The sequence below is a fragment of the Erpetoichthys calabaricus genome, chromosome 6 (assembly GCF_900747795.2).
Source record: "Erpetoichthys calabaricus chromosome 6, fErpCal1.3, whole genome shotgun sequence".
In the NCBI taxonomy this organism is placed as follows: domain Eukaryota; kingdom Metazoa; phylum Chordata; class Cladistia; order Polypteriformes; family Polypteridae; genus Erpetoichthys; species Erpetoichthys calabaricus.
Genome location: NC_041399.2, coordinates 124,687,806 through 124,709,766, shown reverse-complemented (window position 1 = coordinate 124,709,766; position 21,961 = coordinate 124,687,806). Strand labels below are relative to the sequence as shown.

At 43.5% G+C, this 21,961-nt stretch overlaps 1 protein-coding gene across 1 annotated transcript; it reads right to left on the bottom strand.

Moving 5' to 3' along the window:
* Positions 1–6,379: 6,379 nt before the first annotated feature.
* LOC114653098 (uncharacterized) lies at positions 6,380–21,383 on the bottom strand. Its single transcript, XM_028803270.2, has 2 exons — positions 18,957–21,383; positions 6,380–6,439 (listed from the first exon to the last, which is right to left on the bottom strand). Exons 1-2 carry the CDS (start codon positions 21,381–21,383, stop codon positions 6,380–6,382), a joined length of 2,487 nt encoding a protein of 828 aa, XP_028659103.2.
* Between the last annotated feature and the right edge of the window lie 578 nt (positions 21,384–21,961).

The following is a 21,961-nucleotide window of genomic DNA, read 5'->3' as shown; positions in this document are numbered from 1 at the left end:
AAAAGAATTGTTGCTTTAGTAATTATCAGCATGAATAGGAAAAATAAAACACACAGAGAAAGAAATAACAAGATATTTCAATTTACATCTTTCTGGTCTTTTCCCTTATTTAAGAAGTGATAAACAAGAAGAAATTTCAGTTTAAGCAGTTTTAAATCGTCAGATTTGTGCCTTTACATGAACTTTCAAAAATGTTTTTTTAGAAATTAAATTAAGTGCCTTATTTCATAATTTAAAAGGGTCCTCAACTAACCTGGACATTCATTGTTTTCCGATGCATCATTACCTCAGTAGTTTAAATATTCATCACTGGAGTACAGGTGCACATACTCTAACCCAATAGCTGTTCTAATGGCCTTTTATAAATATGTGCTCCTCCATTGTGCACTTGGATTGGTGCCAAATATTAAAATTTCTGATCTTCTTAGACATATATGAAAAGGTATGTGAAACAAGCAGAATTTCCAAAATGACCAATTTGTCAGTTTTCCCATAACATTAGGACTATGCTTATTAAATATGTCTTTTTTCCCCTCCTTTAACCGTCACCTTATCGTGGTGGAGGGGTTTGCGTGTCCCAATGATCCTAGGAGCTCTGTTGTCCGGGGCTTTATGCCCCTGGTAGGGCCACCCAAGGCAAACTGGTCCTAGGTAAGGGATGAGACAAATAGCGGTTAAACAAACCTCCTATGAAGAAAAACAATTTTGGACGGCGTTTTCCCTTGCCCGGACGTGGGTCACCGGGGCCCCACTCTGGAGCCAGGCCTGGAGGTGGGGCTCGATGGCAAGCGCCTGGTGGCCGGGCCTGCACCCATGGGGCTAAGCCGGGCACAGCCCGAAGAGGCAACGTGGGTCCCCCTTCCCATGGGCTCACCACCTATGGGAGGGGCCAAGGAGGTCGGGTGCAGTGTGAGTTGGGTGGTGGCCGAAGGCGGGGACCTTGGCGGTCCGATCCTCGGCTACAGAAACTGGCTCTTGGGACGTGGAATGTCACCTCTCTGAAGGGGAAGGAGCCTGAGCTAGTGCGCGAAGTTGAGAGGTTCCGGCTAGATATAGTCGGACTCACCTCGACGCACAGCTTGGACTCTGGAACCAATCTCCTTGAGAGGGGCTGGACTCTCTACCACTCTGGAGTTGCCCCCGGTGAGAGGCGCCGAGCAGGTGTGAGTATACTTATTGCCCCCCAACTTGGAGCCTGTACATTGGGGTTTACCCCGGTGGACGAGAGGGTAGCCTCCCTTCGCCTTCGGGTGGGGGGGACGGGTCCTAACTGTTGTTTGTGCGTATGCACCGAACAGCAGTTCGGAGTACCCACCCTTTTTGGAGTCCCTGGAGGGGGTGCTAGAGGGCATACCTTCTGGGGACTCCCTCGTTCTGCTGGGAGACTTCAATGCTCACGTGGGCAATGACAGTGAGACCTGGAAGGGCGTGATTGGGAGGAATGGGCCCCCTGATCTGAAACCCTAGCGGTGTTTTGTTATTGGACTTCTGTGCTCGTCACGGATTGTCCATAACGAACACCATGTTCAAGCATAGGGGTGTTCATATGTGCACTTGGCACCAGGACACCCTAGGCCTCAGTTCGATGATCGACATTGTGGTCGTGTCGTCGGACTTGCGGCCACATGTCTTGGACACTCGGGTGAAGAGAGGGGCGGAGCTGTCAACTGATCACCACCTGGTGGTGAGTTGGCTTCGATGGTGGGGGGAGGATGCCGGTCAGGCGTGGTAGGCCCAAACGTGTTGTGAGGGTCTGCTGGGAACGTCTGGCAGAGCCCCCTGTCAGAAGTAGCTTCAACTCCCACCTCCGGCAGAACTTCGACCACATCCCGAGGGAGGTGGGGGACATTGAGTCCGAATGGGCCATGTTCCGTGCCTCTATTGTTGAGGCAGCTGACCGGAGCTGTGGCCGTAAGGTGGTCGGTGCCTGTCGTGGCGGCAATCCCCGAACTCGCTGGTGGACACCGGCGGTGAAGGATGCCGTCAAGCTGAAGAAGGAGTCCTACGGGACCCTTTTGTCCTGTGGGACCCCGGAGGCAGCTGATAGGTACCGGCAGGCCAAGCGGAATGCGGCTTTGGTGGTTGCTGAGGCAAAAACTCGGGCGTGGGAGGAGTTTGGGGAGGCCATGGAGAATGACTTTCGGACGGCTTCTAGGAGATTCTGGTCCACCATCCGGCGTCTCAGGAAGGGGAAGCAGTGCAGTGTCAACACTGTATATGGTGGGGATGGTGCGCTGCTGACCTCGACTCGGGACGTTGTGGGTCGGTGGGGGGAATACATCGAAGACCTCCTCAATCCCATTAACATGCCTTCCAATGAGGAAGCAGAGCCTGGGGACTCAGAGGTGGGCTCCCCCATCTCTGGGACTGAGGTCACCGAGGTGGTCAAAAAACTCCTTGGTGGCAGGGCCCCGGGGGTGGATGAGATACGCCCGGAGTTCCTCAAGGCTCTGGATGTTGTAGGACTGTCTTGGCTGACACGCCTCTGCAACATCGCATGGACATCAGGGACAGTGCCTCTGGATTGGCAGACCGGGGTGGTGGTCGCCCTCTTTAAGAAGGGGGATCGGAGGGTGTGTTCCAACTACAGAGGGATCACACTCCTCAGCCTCCCTGGAAAAGTCTATTCAGGGGTCCTGGAGAGGAGGGTCCGTCGGATAGTCGAGCCTCGGATTCAGGAGGAACAGTGTGGTTTTCGTCCTGGTCGCGGAACAGTGGACCAGCTCTATACCCTTAGCAGGGTCCTGGAGGGTGCATGGGAGTTTGCCCAACCAGTCTACATGTGTTTTGTGGACTTAGAAAAGGCATTCGACCGTGTCCCTCGGGGAATCCTGTGGGGGGGTACTCCGAGAGTATGGGGTACCGGCCCCCCTGATAAGGGCTGTTCAGTCCCTGTACGATCGGTGCCAGAGCTTGGTCCGCATTGCCGGCAGTAAGTCGAACCCGTTTCCAGTGAGAGTTGGACTCCGCCAGGGCTGCCCTTTGTCACCGATTCTGTTCATAACTTTTATGGACAGAATTTCTAGGCGCAGCCAGGGTGTTGAGGGGGTCCGGTTTGGTGGGCTCAGGATTGGGTCACTGCTTTTTTGCAGATGATGTTGTCCTGTTTGCTTCATCAGGCCGTGATCTTCAGCTCTCTCTGGATCGGTTCGCAGCCGAGTGTGAAGCGGCTGGGATGAGAATCAGCACCTCCAAATCCGAGACCATGGTCCTCAGCCGGAAAAGGGTGGAGTGCCCTCTCAGGGTTGGTAGCGAGATCCTGCCCCAAGTGGAGGAGTTCAAGTATCTCGGGGTCTTGTTCACGAGTGAGGGAAGAATGGAGCGTGAGATTGACAGGCGGATCGGTGCGGCATCCGCAGTAATGCGGGCATTGCATCGGTCTGTCGTGGTGAAAAAGGAGCTGAGCCGCAAGGCGAAGCTCTCAATTTACCAGTCGATCTATGTTCCTACCCTCACCTATGGTCATGAGCTATGGGTAGTGACCGAAAGAACGAGATCGCGAATACAAGCGGCTGAAATGAGTTTCCTCCGCAGGGTGTCTGGGCTTTCCCTTAAAGATAGGGTGAGAAGCTCAGTCATCCGGGAGGGGCTCAGAGTAGAGCCGCTGCTCCTCCGCATCGAGAGGAGTCAGATGAGGTGGCTCGGGCATCTGATCAGGATGCCTCCTGGACGCCTCCCTGGTGAGGTGTTCCGGGCACGTCCAACCGGGAGGAGGCCCCGGGGAAGACCCAGGACACGCTGGAGGGACTATGTCTCTCGACTGGCCTGGGAACGCCTTGGGATTCTCCCCGGAAGAGCTAGAAGAAGTGGCCGGGGGAGAGGGAAGTCTGGGCATCTCTGCTCAAGCTGCTGCCCCCCGCGACCCGACCTCGGATAAGCGGGAGACAATGGATGGATGGATGGATGAATATGTCTTTTAGAACTGGCCGTCAAATCATAACAAATTTTAATTTCTATGGTATGGACAGCAATGACTGGATTTACTTCAATGTTCAGCAGTTTATCCTCTTGCCCAGTGATGTCTCACAGCTATAGGAGGAAGACAATGTATTATACAAGTATATTATATCAATGTATTATACGAAACATTCCCTTCATTCTTCCTAATACTTGAATTTCCTTCTTTGGAGATGAATTGAAAGGAAACCAGCAACACTTTCTTATTTCTATCTACCAACTGGAATTATCAAAGTCTACATATAAAATCATCCAAACACCTCTAGCTCTAAGGTTGGTACCACAGTAAAAATCTGTACCTTTAACCCTGTGATTAAATGCAGCCATGCACTGTGTGATCCTAGTGTTTTGGGCTCTACCCCTCTTCTTCTTCTTTCGGCTGCTCCAGTTAGGGATTTCCACAGCGGACCATCTTCTTCCATATCTTTCTGTCATTTGCATCTTGCTCTGTTACATTCATCACCTGCATGTCCTCTCTCACCACATCCATAAAACTTTGTTTAGGCCTTCCTCTGTTCCCCTTCCTTGGCAGCTCTATCCTTAGCATCCCACCTCCAATTTGAATGCATCCGTCACTCCTACCACAGACCTCACCACTGTCACACTTCCCTCGTACATATCCTGTACAACATCTTACGTACTTCTCTGCCACTTCTGATTTCCTCATACAATATCACAGTTCCTCTCGAGGCACCCTGTCATATGCTTTCTCCAGGTCCACAAAAATGCAATGCAACTCCTTCTGGCCTTCTCTAAACTTCTCTATCAACATCCTCAGAGCAAACATTGCATCTGTGGTGCTCTTTCTTGGCATGAAACCATACTGCTGGTCACTAATCATCACCTCACTTCTTAAACTAGCTTCCACTACTGTTTCCCATAACTTCATGTTGTGGCTCATCAATTTTATTCCCCTGTAATTCCTGCAGTCCTGCACATCCCCCTTATTCTTAAATATCGGTACCAGTACACTTCTTCTCCACTCCTCAGGCATCCTCACACTTTCCAAGATTCCATTAAACAATCTGGTTAAAAACTCCACTGCCATCTCTCCTAAACACCTCCATGCTTCCATATGTATGTCATCTGGACCAACGGCCTTTCCATTTTTCATCTTCTTCATAGCCGTCCTTACTTTCTCCTTGCTAATCCATTGCACTTCCTGATTCACTATCTCCACATCATCCAACCTCTTCTCTCTCTCGTTCTCTTCATTCATTAGCCTCTCAAAGTACTCTTTCCATCTGCTCAACACACTCTCCTCGCTTGTGAGTACGTTTCCATCTTTATCCTTTATCACCCTAACCTGCTGCACATCTTTCCCTGTTCGGTCCCTCTGTCTAGCCGATCTGTAGCAGTGCTACTATGAGTTAGAACAGCATCTCCCAGCAGTCCCTGCAGGGGCTGTTGGGGTCAAAGGTGGTCAGAGGGGTTTAAAAGGAGGGCAGGTGTCCGATTAAAGAAAAGTGTTTTTTTGTTGTTGTATTTTGTGTTTCATTTATCTGTCGGACTGCCTTCTGTTAATTCAGCCATTTTTAATCACTGTGTCCTGGATTGTATTCATTGTTGGGGTCTGGATCGTCTGTCTACCTGTGTGCTGAGGACTGTTTGTGGATTCACGGCTTTCCCGCAAGTATAGTAGCACTCCTGAACCATCCATCTGTCTTCACCCTTACAGTGTCTACCGGTAGGACTGTATTTTCATTCCCTTACAACATACAGATCTCTGGACTTACTCTCGTCATCTCTCATTACATCCAGTTTGGTATTCCATGGACTTTGCTGTGTGGTGTTTGTGTTTATATGTTTAATAAAGTGTGCTTTGTTTTGTCTCTGTTTTTGAGTGTGTGCGGGCAGGCCAAGGCTGGAAGCATCCCTGGGATGCTCTATAAAAAATAAATAAATCACCCTCATCTTGACGGTGTGAATCTTAGCAGCACCGGACTGCTACAGATTTTGGCGAGCTGGGTAGGAGCCAGGTTTTTGTTTACGTTCCCTTTAAGTCCAACTTCACTTGCACCCTTACAGAAGCATGTCTGTTGAAAGCACAGTGCAGGGCAAGGAGCTTGAGCTGAGTGGGCCACTGGTTGATATGCGTCTGCTGCCTAGGCCACGTCACGTAAAGGCCAGAGCCCCTGTTGAGGAGGAGTTGAGCCTGCTGGACACCCTGTTTGTCTCCAGTCCGGAGCAGCCCGAGACCGGTGAGGGACGGAGTCTGCAAGACCTGACGTTGCACCTACAACAGCTAGAGACGCGTGTTATGACATTGTCTGTAGTTTTTTCAATCAAGATGAAACTGCCCACGACTTCATCGATGCCACGGCCGCCCGAGTTTCCAGCAAGGCGGCTGTGAGGGTGCAGCATCTTGAACAGTCCTTCACGTGATGTATGCAGTGCCTGGAAGCCAATATGAGAGAGTAGATCAGGAGGCAGGTGCAGGGAAGCTGGCGTGCCGTTGTGCAGCCACTGGGGCAGTCGACTCCTGTAACGGGAATGGGGAACGACTGGGGACAGTCGTCCTTGTTCGTTGCAGTGCCGCGGATGGAGTTTCCTAAGCTGGCCCCTCAGTGTGAACCCACGGGCATTGTTGACTTTGTAGAGGAGGTTGACATGTTCATGGAGCTGCATCCTCTGAGTGGAGCCGAGCTGCAGAGATTCCTGAACACTGCACTCAGCGGGCCGACGTGCTCTTGGTGGTTTGCTGAGGGCACAAGTGTAATACACAAGGGGTCTCTCTTTGAACTGCCTTTCCCAAGGTTTCTTCCATTTTTTCCCTAAAAGGTTTTTTTTTGGGGGGGGGGGGGTTCCTTGTCTTCTTGGAGAGTCAAGGCTGGGGGGCTGTCAAGAGGCAGGGCCTGTTAAAGCCCATTGTGGTACTTCTTGTGTGATTTTGGGCTATACAAAAATAAATTGTATTGTATTGTAATACCTGGGCGGAGTTTTGCGCTGCCTTCCTGAAAGCGTTCCTCTCAGATAAATACCAGGCGCTGTTGGAAGAAAAGCTCCAGACCTTTGAATTCCGTGCGTTGTGCCTGAAGTGGCGATCTGACATGCGTGAGGAAGAGATATTGTGACAGGTCCTTGATGCATGTGACCCTTGGGTGGAAGCTACTCTGAGGGGGAGTCGTGAAATCGGTAGATGAGTTGGTGAAGGTGAGGCCCCGAGTGGAAAAGGACTGGGCGGCTATCGGGATTAGTGGGTCTCGAAAGGGTCCCACGTCTCGAGAAGTCCCCTGTCCCAAACCACAAGGAAAAGCCCCAGTGGATCCTCGTGCCGATCTCACCTTGGTGCAAGCCACCTTGCCCTTCTTAGTAGTGCCTGTACAAGTGCGAGGAGTCACTGAAGAGACGGTTGTAGATACAGGGAGCACTTATACCCTTATGAAATACAGCTTATGGGCAAAGCTTAAAGTGCCTCATGAGCAGTTAAGAGAAAGTACAAAAGTAAAATTCTTCCTCGCGGATGGAAGGGCGCACGGGGCAAAGGGCAGGGTTCCTATGAGGCTCTGCTTACATGAGACACACTGGGAGACAGAAATTTACATCCTGGAAGATGACCACCTGTCAATGCCCTTATTACTTGGAATGGACTCTCTTGTGTCGGTAGGTCTTACCATCCATCTGTCGCGGCCTTTTGAACAAGCAACATAGGGCTAGCCCACGGCGAGGTGGAAGGCTCGGTGACCCCATCCGCCAACATCTGGTTAACCCACTCCTTGATTATTCCTCTTGTCAGAGGTGACACTCTGTAGGCTCTGTGCCTTACCGGGACAGGGTTGACTGTGTGAATGTGGTGACACACCACCTCAGTCCGTATGTGACGTGGCCTGGACAGCGGATGCATATCAATCAGCGGCCAACTCGGCTCAAGCTCTTCACCCTGCACTGCTCTTTCAACAACAACAACAACATTTATTTATATAGCACATTTTCATACAAAAAAGTAGCTCAAAGTGCTTTACATAATGAAGAACAGAAAATAAAAATAAAAGACAAAATAAGAAATTAAAATAAGACAACATTAGTTAACATAGAAAAAGAGTAAGGTCCGATGGCCAGGGTGGACAGAAAAAACAAACAAAAAAAAAAAACTCCAGACGGCTGGAGAAAAAAATAAAATCTGCAGGGGTTCCAGGCCACGAGACCGCCCAGTCCCCTCTGGACATTCTACCTAACATAAATGAAATAGTCCTCTTGTATCTAGGGTTCTCACGGAAGGACTTGATAATGATGGTCATGCAGACTTCTGGCTTTTAATCCATCACTGTTGGAACATCTTGGTGCTTTGAGTAGATGGTGGTGGCTTCCACCAAAAGGACACCGGAAGAGGAAACAGAAGAGAGAGTAGGGGTTAGTACAGATTTTAGAGCTACCATGGATAGTTATTATAATGAATTGGATATACAGAGTATCAGGATTAAATTACAGTGAAGTTATGAGAAGGCCATGTTAAAATAATGTGTTTTTAGCAGTTTTTTTAAGTGCTCCACTGTATGAACCTGGCGAATTCCTATTGGCAGGCTATTCCAGATTTTAGGTGCATAACAGCAGAAGGCCGCGTCACCACTTCTTTTAAATTTTGCTCTTGGAATTCTAAGGAGACACTCATCTGAGGATCTGAGCTTACAATTTGGAATATAAGATGTCAGACATTCCGATATATAAGATGGGGCGAGATTATTTAAGGCTTTATAAACCATAAGCAGAGTTTTAAAGTCAATCCTGAATGATACAGGTAACCAGTGCAGTGACAACAAAACTGGAGAAATGTGCTCGGATTTTCTTTTCCTGGTTAGGATTCTAGCAGCTGCATTCTGCACTAGTTGCAAACGATTTATGTCTTTTTTGGGTATTCCTGAGAGGATTGCGTTACAGTAATCTAGTCGACTGAAAACAAACGCGTGAACTAATTTCTTAGCATCTTTCAGTGATATAAGAGGTCTAACTTTTGCTATGTTTCTTAAGTGAAAAAATGCTGTCCTAGTGATCTGATTAATATGCGATTTAAAATTCAGATTACAGTCAACAGTTACCCCTAAACTTTTTACCTCTGTCTTGACTTTTAATCCTAATGTATCCAGTTTATTTCTAATAGCCTCATTGTATCCATTATTGCCAATCACTAAGATTTCAGTTTTCTCTTTATCTAGCTTGAGAAAGTTACTATTCATCCATTCTGAAATTCAAGTCAGACATTGTGTTAGTGAATCAAGAGAAGTCCTGCGGTGGGTTGGCACCCTGCCTGGGATTGGTTCCTGCCTTGTGCCCTGTGTTGGCTGGGATTGGCTCCAGCAGACCCCAGTGACCCTGTGTTCGGATTCAGCGGGTTGGATAATGGATGGATGGATGGATGGAATCAAGAGAATCGGGGTCATCAGGTGCTATTGATAAATACAGTTGTGTGTCATCAGCATAGCTGTGGTAGCTCACGTTGTGCCCTGAGATAATCTGACCTAACGGAAGCATGTAGATTGAGAAGAGCAGCGGACCCAGGATAGAGCCTTGTGGAACACCAAATTGGATATCATGTGTCCTTGAGTTGTAATTACCACAACTAACAAAGAATTTTCTCCCTGCCAGGTAGGATTCAAACCAATTTAAGACACTGCCAGAGAGGCCCATCCATTGACTAAGGCGACTTCTAAGAATATTATGATCAATGGTGTCAAATGCAGCACTCAGATCTAAGAGGATGAGAACAGATAAATGTCCTCTGTCTGCATTTATCCGCAAGTCATTTACTACTTTAATGAGTGCAGTTTCTGTGCTGTGATTTGCTCTAAAACCTGACTGAAATTTATCAAGAATAGCATGTTTATTGAGGTGGTCATTTAACTACATAATGACTGCCTTCTCTAGAATTTTACTTATGAAAGGCAGGTTAGAGATGGGTCTAAAATTTTCTTATTATTATTATTATTATTATTATTATTTTTCTTAAGTAGAGGTTTAACTACAGCAGTCTTAAGACAGTCTGGGAAGACCCCCGTATCTAATGAGGAATTTACTATGTCAAGAATATAATCAATTAGCACGTCCGATACTTCTTTGAAAAAAATTGTTGGTATTGGGTCAAGGACGCAGGTGGAGGGTTTCAGTTGATAAATTGTTTTATGTAAATCAGGTAAATCTATCCTAGTGAAAGAGTTTAATTTGTTTACAACTGAATACTGGGGTTTAGGAGGATCCTTAATGTTGGGGAGATATATTATGTTATTTCTAATATCATTCATTTTTTGATTGAAAAATACAGCAAAAGCCTCACAGGTTTTAATGGAAGTACTTAGGAGGCATTCCTTTGAGTTACCTGGGTTTAGCAGACCATCAATTGTCGAGAATAAGACTCTGGGATTACTAACATTGTTATTTATAATCTTAGAGAAATAGCAGCGCCTCTCAAGACGGACTGTGTTATTGTACAGTATTCTGTTATTTTAACGTTTAATATTTCATAGTGGATAATTAGTTCTCAGCTCTACGGCATGTTCTCTTTAAATCAGACACTCTTTGGGTCTTCATTGGTATAACAATGCTAGAAGATTTTTTAACTGTCTTTACAGGTGCAACTATGTCAACAGCAGCTCTCACTTTAGTATTAAATCTTTCCACCTTATTATTTACATTATCCTCGCTATTATAGTTGGCACTATAAATGGACTGATTGCTTAGAATGTTTGTAAGTTTTAAAGCTGCTGATGAGTCAAAGAAGCATTTTTTAACAATATGCTTCTCATGAGTGTTTTCTAACATTATTTCTATATTAAAAAGTAGAAGAAAATGGTCTGATAGACCCGTATCAATGACCTGCTTTATATCAACTTTTAGTCCTTTAGTAATCACTAAGTCTAACGTATGACCTGCTTTTTGTGTAGGCTGATTAACGAGCTGTCTCAAATCAAAAGAGTCCAGGAGGTTCATAAATTCTTTTACTTTTTGGTCACACTGATTATCTAAATGAAAATTAAAGTCGCCGACTATTGAGTGTGTCATAGTTCGTAATTAAAATTGACATTAAGTCAGAGAATTCCTCAAAGAAAGATGCATTGAATTTAGTAGGTCTATACACGGATAATACTAGAACGTGAGAATCTCCATGAATAACAACGGCAAGATAATCAAAGGACTTGAATTTACCAAAACTGACATCTTTACATTTTAACCAGCTTGAGTAAATGTTTGCTAGGCCCCCGCCTCTTTTTCCTTGGCGATCCACACGAGTAAAACTGTAATCCGGAGGCGCAGATTCGATTAAAACAGCCGCGCCATCTGAGCTAAGCCACGTTTCACTTAGTGCAATGAAATTAATTTTTCTATCTATACTAATAAAAGGCAAAGCCCTCACTGACTCACTGACTGAATGACTGACTGACTGACTCACTCATCACTAATTCTCCAACTTCCCGTGTAGGTGGAAGGCTGAAATTTGGCAGGCTCATTCCTTACAGCTTACTTACAAAAGTTAGGCAGGTTTCATTTCGAAATTCTACGTGTAATGGTCATAACTGGAACCTGTTTTTTTGTCCATATACTCTAATAGAGGAGGCGGAGTCACGTATCGCATCATCACGCCCCCTACGTAATCACTTGAACTAAAAACAAGGAAGAGATTTACAGCACGAGTCAAACGCGGGGAACGAATGTAAATGACGTTAATTTTTGAGTGTCTTTTAATACTGTGTAAGCATACATATTAACACATGTGCAATTAAACGTGTGCATTTACGGGGTGATTTCTCAGGCTTAAAAGCTCGCCTTTTCTCAAACGTGGGAACAAAGGTAAATGACGTTAATTTTTGAGAGTCTTTTAATACCGTGTAAGCATACATATTAACACATGTGCAATTAAATGTGAGCATTTACGGGGTGATTTCTCAGGCTTAAAAGCTCGCCTTTTATTAAAAAGGTAAATGCTAACTGTTTTCATTCTGAAGGGCACAAACCACATTGGATTTTGTAATGATAGTTGATTAGTAAGGTCTATTAAGGGATACTTACAGAATGATTAGTAATGCCTGTGAATGCCGATGCAAGTAGGAGAATGGGCGTGAACTAAAGAACGATTACTAACTTGTACAGTAAATGTCTCTAAAGTCTGTCTATTAAAAAGTTATTATATCTTTCAATCCTGTGTATTGATTAAACTACGAACCTAACAAGATCATCTATATGGTGTCAGAAGTGGCGGATTGGAAGAGGAATCTGAAGAAGAGGTTCAGCTTTTGAATGAGTCGCGTGTCTGTGAGTAACCCGAAAACGTGATCAGAAAGCGCTAAGACGTTCTACCAAAAGAGAAAAAAAAATATGTTAGGATTACAGCCCCCACCAAATCTCCAGTTAAAGGGAAATGTAGCTGAAAATTGGAAAAGATTTAAACAGAGATTCGAGTTGTATCTTGCTGCGATTGAAGCAGATAGGAAAAGTGAAAAAATGAAAGCGTCTATGCTTCTACATGTAATTGGCGAAAAGGCGCTAGAGGTGTATAACAATTTTCAGTTTGAAGAAGATGGAGACAATATGAAATTGAACAAAATAGTTGAAAAATTCAAAACGTATTGCAACCCAAAGCGCAATGTGACGTTTGAGCGGCACAAGTTTTTTTACATGTTTCCAGAAAAGCGCAGAAACAATAGACCAGTATGTGACGGAATTGCGTAATAGGAGCTGTTCTAAGAAGAAACCGTCGAGACATCAAAGGACCAATAACCTCTAATCAGAACAGTAACACCAGCGAAACAAATATTAACGAGAAAACAAGTATAAATCAGGAAAGAACATCTCAACTGCAAACACAATTAATCAGAATATCAAAATGTCAAGTAAAACCACCAGAACGACTCATTGAGACATGTTGAGGATTAAAGGAACATTTTCAATTAAGAAATGCTGAATTCCTTTAACAGTTGTGCTTTTTATACATAGTTTGAATGCTGGATGTAAGCCTGAAATGTTCTGGATAATTCAGTTGTTTGAAGTGATCAAGAATTAAACGTGTGCATTTACGGAGTGATTTCTCAGACTTAAAAGCTCGCTTTTTATTAAAAAGATAAATGCAAACTGTTTTCATTCTGAAGGGCACAAACCACGTTAGATTTCAGCCGTTAAACGCGCAAAAATGTCGGTACACCAGATAAATAAGCGCAACATATTATCAGTTGTATTGTATGCTTACAATACATATAGAAATGTGTTAATCGTTAACTAATAGTATCGGATGGTGTTTTTCAACTCGCGCCTTCATTTAAACGATTGCATGTCTTGGTGGGTTGGCGTAGCTTATTGTCAATATCTTTACACCTGTTTTTAAGACTTACTGACTGATATGGGCTTTCATGAAAAAACTTAGGGCTTTGCTACAGGATACACCCTCCACAAGTTAAGGAAGTAAAAATAAAGGTATATATTTCTGTTTTATTTAAACCTTTTAAGTTCGTATGCATAGCCCCATTTGGCTGTTTTAGGTTTTTTTTTTTTTCCTTCAGTAATATTTAATCTCCTTAAAAAAAAAACAACATATGCATTTTACTTTTTTTGTATCTCTTTAGTAATATTTTAGTGTAAAAGGATAACGAGTATTTAAACCTTTTATGTTACTTTATAGTTATTTTACACAATGTTGAAAAATTAATAAGAAAGCTACATATTTTGGCAGCTGCTGCTTTAATTTTTCAATGAAATGGAAAAAGCTCTCCAAGAGAAAACCTCAATGAAGAAGAAACAGTTTGCACTATCTAAAAATGGAGAAACCCTCATTTATAAAGGTTTGCTGCAGATGACTTAACTGAAAATAAATGAATAGTTCCTATGTGTATAATACATATTTATCTATTTGACTTATGCCTTTATTCCAGCAACTTGTAACATCTGAGGTACAATTTGTTACATTACTTTTGTTTTTTTGCAGCACAGGCAGGTGAAGTGACTTCCTCAGGGTCACACAGTGGTGTCAGTACCAGGATTTGAACTGACAAGCTCCGGGTTTGCTGAAATATTACTGAAGAATGAAAAAAAAACGAAAACGGGCAAATGGGGCTATGCATACAAAATGTCCATCCATCCATTATCCAACCCGCTATATCCTAAATACATGAGCCAATCCCTGCCAACACAGGGCACAAGGCAGGAAACAAACCCCGGGCAAGGTGCCAGCCCACCGCAGGGCGCACACACCCACACACCAGAGACAATTTAGAATCGCCAATGCACCTAACCTGCATGTCTTTGGACTGTGGGAGGAAACCGGAGTACCCGGAGGAAACCCAGACAGACACGGGGAAAACATTCAAACTCCACGCAGGGAAGTGAACCCGGGTCTCCTAACTGGCACCTTTCACTGTACCACCATACTGCCCGCATACAAACTTAAAAGGTTTAAATAAAACAGAAATATATACCTTTATTTTTACTTCCTTAACTTGTGGAGGGTGTATCATGTAGCAAAGCCCTAAGTTTTTTCATGAAAGCCCCTTTCAGTCAATAAGCCTTAAAAACAGGTGTAAAGCTAAACTTGCAGCAACGCTAATCAATTACACTTGCCTAACGCCTCTCCTAAGGGGACATACTGTGGGATCTGGGCATCAGTCAAAGCACCAATCACAGGCCCGATTAGAAAGCGGGAAGCTGTGATTTGTCGTCTCCCTCCCATGTAACAATCACAGCCCGTGTTACAACGCACTATGTATGTATGTATGTATGTGTATATGTATATATGTATATGTGTGTGTGTATGTATTTGTGTATATGTATGTGTATATATATGTTGATATGTGTATATATATATATATGTATATATATGTGGATGTGTATATGTATATATATATATATATATATATGTATATGTAGATATGTGTATATGTAGATATGTATATATATGTATATATGTATATGTATATATATGTTTACATAACCTCTTTAACATACTACTTCTCCGCTGCGAAGCACGGGTATTTTGCTAGTGTATATATATATGTGTCTGTGTGTATATATATATATATATATGTGTGTGTGTGTATGTATGTATGTATGTGTATATGTATATGTGTGTGTGTATGTATGTGTGTATATATATGTTGATATGTGTATATATATATGTATATATATGTGGATGTGTATATGTATATATATATATATATATATATAGATATGTGTATATATAGATATGTATATATATCTATATATGTATATGTATATATATGTTTATGTTTGTGTGTGTGTGTATATTATATATATAAAAGACAGCAACACTCATAACAATGACAACACAATTACATTGACAATCATGTTACGTTATTTTTAAAATGTTTCCTTTTCTTTTTCATAACCTCTTTAACACACTACTTCTCCGCTGCGAAGCGCGGGTATTTTGCTAGTCACTAATAAGATCGTTGATAAAAAACATCTTGTTAGTTAAAGCTCTAACATTTAATAGTGCCAAATTTAATGTTTCGGAGGGGCAGAGATGAATACTAAGTGCGTTATTGATATTTGGTACAGGAACTGTTATTTTTATTAGCGCCACTCTGTGTGTATTTTTTGTTTAATCTATAGTCTGTTTTTATAGTTTTAATACATTGTTCATCTAAAGTAGTAATTTTAATTAAATTATTGGTGTTTATGCCGTATTGTCTAGATTTTCTACGTGTATTGAGATTGGTTATTAGAGTATTAATGTTGTGCACTTTTACGGAAGATTTTATTAAACAATTATCATGTCTTAGCACAGCAATAGTATTTCGGAAGGGGTTAAGAGTAGAGATAGATAGTCAAGATAAACGAATTACCTTAGCGATGTTTTCGGAGAGGATCCGAAACTGTTCGGATGCAGGCCATCTCTCTTGAAGAAACACGGCCTTTCCCAAAAGAGGTCCCAGTTGTTGATGAATCCGATGTTTTGATTGTTGCAGAAACCCTGCAGCCAGTTGTTTAATCCTAGCAGACGACTGTATTACTCGTTTGATCAGACATGCTTCTGTAAGGGTGCAAGTGAAGTCTGACTAGAAGGGAATGTAAACAAAAACCTGGCTCCTACCCGGCTCGCCAAAATCTGTAGCGGTCTGGGGCCGCTAAGATTCACACCATCAAGATGACTGTGATTTATTTATTTTTTATAGAGGATCCCAGGGACGCTCTCACCTCCTCCCTAAACTCAACCTTGCAGTCTTCCTTTTTCAACTTCCACCATTTGATCCTTGGCTCTGCCCTCACTCTCTTCCTCTTCTTAATCCCCAACGTCATCCAACAGACCACCATCCTATGCTGCTTAACTACACTTTCCCCTGCCACCACTTTGGAGTCTTCAATCTCCTTCACATCAACTCTTCTACATAGGATGTAATCTACCTGTGTGCATCTTCCTCCACGCTTGTACGTAACCCTATGTTCATCCCTCTTCTTAAAATACGTATTCACCAAAGCCATGTCCATCCTTTTGGCAAAATCCACTATCCTCTGACCTTCTTCATTCCTCTCCTTGACACCATACTTACCCATCACCTCCTCGTCTCTACTGTTCCCTTCACCAACATGCCCATTGAAATCCCCTCCAATCACCACTTTCTGTCCCTTGGGTACACTGTTCATCACTTCATCCAACTCACTCCAAAAATTGTCTTTCTCACCCATTGCACACCAAACTTGCAGTGCATATGCACTAACAACATTCATCATCACACCTCCAATTTCCAGCTTCATAATCATTACTCTGCCTGACACTCTTTTCACCTCAAACACTCTTGACATATTGTTCATTCAGAATAACTCCTACCCCATTTCTCCTCCCATCCACACCATGATAGAACAATTTGAATCCACCTCCAATCCACCTGGCCTTACTCCCCCTTCCATTTAGTCTCTTACACGCACAATACATCAACCTTCCTTCTCTCCATCATATCTGCTAACTTTCTTCCCTTTCCAGTCATACTGCCAACATTCAGAGTTCCTACCCTCAGTTCCACTCTTTACTTTCCTCCTCTCCTCCTGCCTCCGGACATGTCTCCCCCCTCTTCTTCTCCTTCTTCTTCTTTGGCCAACAGTAGCCCTATTTCTGCCAGCACCGTGTTGGCTAACAGTACTGGTGGCGGTCGTTGTTAACCCAGGGCTCAACCGATCCGGTATGGAAATTTGTATTGTTGTCTGCATATTGATTTAGCAAAATTTTACACCGGATGCCCTTCCTGACATAACCTTCCCCATTTATCCGGGCTTGGGACCAGCACGATGAAACACACTGGCTTGTGCATCCCCTGTGGCTGGGTTGTTTTGGGCTCTACCCCAATGTCATTAAATACTAGAGCATTGCTTGAATGTCCCTTTTTAAAAATTAGATGATCATAAAGTACAGTCCTTAGGATATTATGACTAAGTATATAAATATGTAGAATATATTTTTTACACAAATGATCAAGATAAAAATATAACAAGCTGGTTAAATTTGGCATATAATCTAGATTTAGTAATATGCCAACAATAAAAATCAAAAGCCTGGAAATATAGATGAATTGGAGACAGAGACATACTGATGTGCTGATGTCATCATTGTGAGTGGAAGAGGAAGAACAAAGAGTCTTGGGTTACTGAGGTGTGAAAGTTAATTAAAAGATAAATTTTGCTCGTAAATACTTTGTTTTTTTGGTTATCGTATGAGAATTTTTAAATCTTTTTTTTCACCTGCATGGAAACAAACAGCTGAGTGTTTACGGGAGCATTTGGAAAAGTTGGTACAGTAATCCCCCCTCGATCGCGGGGGGTTGCGTTCCAGAACCCCCCACAAAAGGTGAAAATCCGCAAAGTAAAAACCATATGTTCATATGGTTATTTTTATATATTTTAAGCCCTTATAAACTCTCCCACACTCTTATAAACATTTCCCGCACAATTATACAGCATAAACCCTTTGTATTCTCTTAGATATTAGGTAAGATTCATTGAAATTATGTATGTAAACACACTGTTTATATATAGATAAAACCTAAATATTATTTAATATATATCGATCGTCTCCCATATCACATATGTTACAGCCATTACGACAGGCAGGCCACCAGCAATAAATACGTACAATGCAAGAAAAATTGTATACAGTAAAATGTGTGTACAGTAACACTAAACTATGTACATGTAATAAGTACTGTATGTAGAAAATTAATTATGTTACTCACCAAGAATGACACGGCGACTTGTCCGATAACGATGAGTTTAATTTAACTGCACAACAAAGGAGAGCGTTACAGCTCTTCTAAAGGAGCCTCTTCAGGCGACTGTGTAGCACCGCAGTTGTTCTTCTTCCGGCAGTCTTCAATCCAAATCCCTAAAGCAGATTCCATCCGGACTACTGCCTTATTACATCTACTTACAACTCGTTTTGCGCCCTGGACACTGCGGCCATAGATCTTATATTCTTTTCCTCCTTTTTAAATAAAAAAGAATCGTGGACTCATTGATTCCGTAATGGCGTCCTGCAGCGGTGTAGCTGTTCCCTTCCTTCAACATATCCAAAACTTTTATCTTTTCGGAAATCGTTAGCATCTTCTGTTGGCGCTTGGGCACGGCCCCTGAAGCAGTAGCAGGAGCATGTTGATGCTGAATGAGCGAGACGAGACTTCCTGGTTAACGCAGTGGAATCAAATTCTGTGCTCCATCGCTGAGCCAATCAGCACACAGGAACTTAACTGCGTGCTCTGATTGGGTAGCTTCTCAGCCATCCGCCAATAGCGTCCCTTGTATGAAATCAACTGGGCAAACCAACTGAGGAAGCCCTAGAAATTTGATTCTGTTCATCTGGACAAAGTTTTTAAGTGGGAGAAATATTTCGAGACTTATCCAAGTCTCTTCCTCAGTCTCAATTGACTGCTGGTTTCCCCAACCTTATAAACAGTACCTTTGCTTAATCACAGAAACTAGCACCTTTGACAAAGGGCCAGTTGATCAGTGATATGCAAATTGTCCACTGATTAGTAGACGTGTGAACCATTCATAGAGGGTTGAGGAATGGCTGCAATCACAGCATTGTAAGATGGTGACAGATGTACCCTTAGGCCCCCTCCTCTGTTCAGAGATGGTCGTTCCTTTTTCACGTAAATGGCCTCCTTGATTCCTCTCTCAAACCAGCGCTCCTCCCTGTCCAGGATGTGCACCTCTTCATCTTTAAAGGAGTGACCACTATCCTGTAGATGTAAATAGACTGCGGAGTCCTGGCCTGACGTGGAAGCTCTTCTGTGTTGTGACATGCGCTTAGCCAGTGGCTGCTTGGTTTCCCCGATGTACAATTCACGGCACTCCTCCTGGCACTTAACTGCGTAAACTATGTTACTCTGTTTGTGCCGTGGGACCCGATCCTTGGGATGGACCAATCTTTGGCATAGCGTGTTTTGGGGTTTGAAAGCCACTGAGACCTGGTGTTTCGAGAAAATGCGCCTCAGCTGTTCCGATACTCCTGACACATACGGGATCACTAAGGGTTTTCGCTTAGGCAGTGGATGTCCTTCCTCTCTCATGAATCGCTTGGAGCGTTCTTTAGGTGTCCTCCCTGCTTTGACAAAGGACCAGCTGGGATATCCACATTTACTCAGGGCCTTTTTGACGTGGTGTTCTTCTGCTTCCCTGGCCTCTGAGTCTGTGGGAATGGTGTTAGCTCTGTGTTGTAGAGTCCTAATGACACCTAGTTTGTGCTCTAGTGGATGGTGAGAGTCAAACCTTAGATACTGGTCTGTATGTGTGGGTTTACGGTACACATCCACTTTCAAATATCCCCCGTTGACGATGGAAATTTCACAGTCTAGGAAGGCTAGCTTGTTATTTTTCATATCCTCTCTGGTGAACTTGATGTGTTTGTCCACCCCGTTGATGTGGTCTGTGAACTGTGGTACCTCCTGAGATCTGATTTTCACCCAGGTGTCATCCACATATCTGAACCAATGGCTCGGTGGTGTTCCAGGATAGGATGATAGAGCCCTCTTTTCCACTTCTTCCATATATAGATTGGCTACTATAGGTGAAACAGGGGAACCCATGGCACACCCGTGCTTCTGCCTGTAGTACTGGCTTTTGTATATGAAATATGTTGATTGAAGACACAGTTCCAAAAGTAGGCACACTTGGTCTGCGTTGAGAGAGGTTCTTTTACTGAGAGTGGGGTCATTCTGTAATCTCTTACGTACTACCTCCACTGCTTCAGTCACTGGGACACAAGTGAATAGAGATGTAACATCAAATGAGACCAAGGTTTCTTTTGCCTCCATAATGACTTCTCTCACTTTCGCCACGAAATCCAATGTGTTCTGAATGTGGTGTTTTGAGCTACCTACCACCGGGTTAAGAACAGCGGCCAGGAACTTGGAGATGTTATACGTGACTGAATTGATCATGCAGACAATGGGTCTTAAAGGAGCACCCTGTTTGTGTATTTTTGGTACACCATACAGACTTGGTGTAGATTCCCCTGGGTATAATATGTGGTATGTGGTCCCGTCAATAGCATTGTCCTGAACTAACTGCTTAAGACAATCTATCACCTTTTTCTTGTAACCACAACCTGGATCTCGCTTTAAGGGCTCATAAGTATTTTTGTCACTGAGCAGAGATAAAATTTTCTCATGGTAGTCTGTCTGGTTTAGCACAACTGTGCATCTCCCCTTGTCCGCTGGAAGAATGATGATGTTGTTGTCCTTGCTGAGTGCCGTGAGGGCCTTCCTCTCCTCAATGCTGATATTGGATGCAGGGGGTTTTGCATTGCTGAGACATGCCGAAACTTTTATCCGCAGTTGTTCTGCTTCCAAATCAGCAATGTTGTTGTTTCTGATAGCAGATTCTGTGGCTGTAATCAGTTCCACTAGCGGGATTTGTTTCGGTGTGACCGCAAAATTTAACCCTTTAGAAAGGACGTTTCTCTCTGCTTGGGTGAGTTGTTTGTCAGACAAGTTCTTCACCCATTTGTCCACATCTTTAGTTTCTGTCTGGCATCCTTCTCCCTGCTGGTTGTGGAGGGTACTCCCCATAGTGTGCTGGTGTTTGTGGCGCACAGCAAGTAGATCAAACTTCCTCTTTTGCCTTGTTTTAGACTTTTCATACTGTGCTAGACGAGCCTTCTCGGTGAACTCAAGCACCTGTTGAAGTGTTTTCTCATCTAGACGTGAAGAAAGTCTTTGGTGGATCTGCTCCTCTTTGGATTTTAAAACATCAATAGTGAAGTTAGTTTGTCTCACCCGTTCATTTAGCAGCTGACACTGTGCCTTCTGGAGGATTTTGTTAGCTCGCAGGCCTTTTACTGACGATTTCATCTGTAGACTTTTAGGAGTGATCCCGCTCTGTCTACATCTGAGGCTGAATCTCAGATGGTTCCTGTAGTCTGCCATCTTGCGTGCTGTTTGCTCATACTCACGTACAAGCTTTAGGCCGTCCTTGCCAAAGTGGCTCTCGATGTCTCGATGCATGCTCAATAATCCAGGTAAGGAAACCCTAGAAATTTGATTCTGTTCATCTGGACAAAGTTTTTAAGTGGGAGAAATATTTCGAGACATATCCAAGTCTCTTCCTCAGTCTCAATTGACTGCTGGTTTCCCCAACCTTATAAACAGTACCTTTGCTTAATCACAGAAACTAGCACCTTTGACAAAGGGCCAGTTGATCAGTGATATGCAAATTGTCCACTGATTAGTGGACCTTTGTCAAAGGTGCTAGTTTCTGTGATTAAGCAAAGGTACTTTTTATAAGGTTGGGGAAACCAGCAGTCAATTGAGACTGAGGAAGAGACTTGGATAAGTCTCGAAATATTTCTCCCACTTAAAAACTTTGTCCAGATGAACAGAATCAAATTTCTAGGGTTTCCTTACCTGGATTATTGAGCATGCATCGAGACAACTGAGGAAGCATGTATCAGAAGTAAAAAGACCCATTGTCCGCAGAATCTCGCAAAACAGCGAAAAATCCGCGTTATATATTTAGATATGCTTACATATAAAATCTGCGATAGAGTGAAGCCGCGAAAGTCGAAGCGCGATATAGCGAGGGA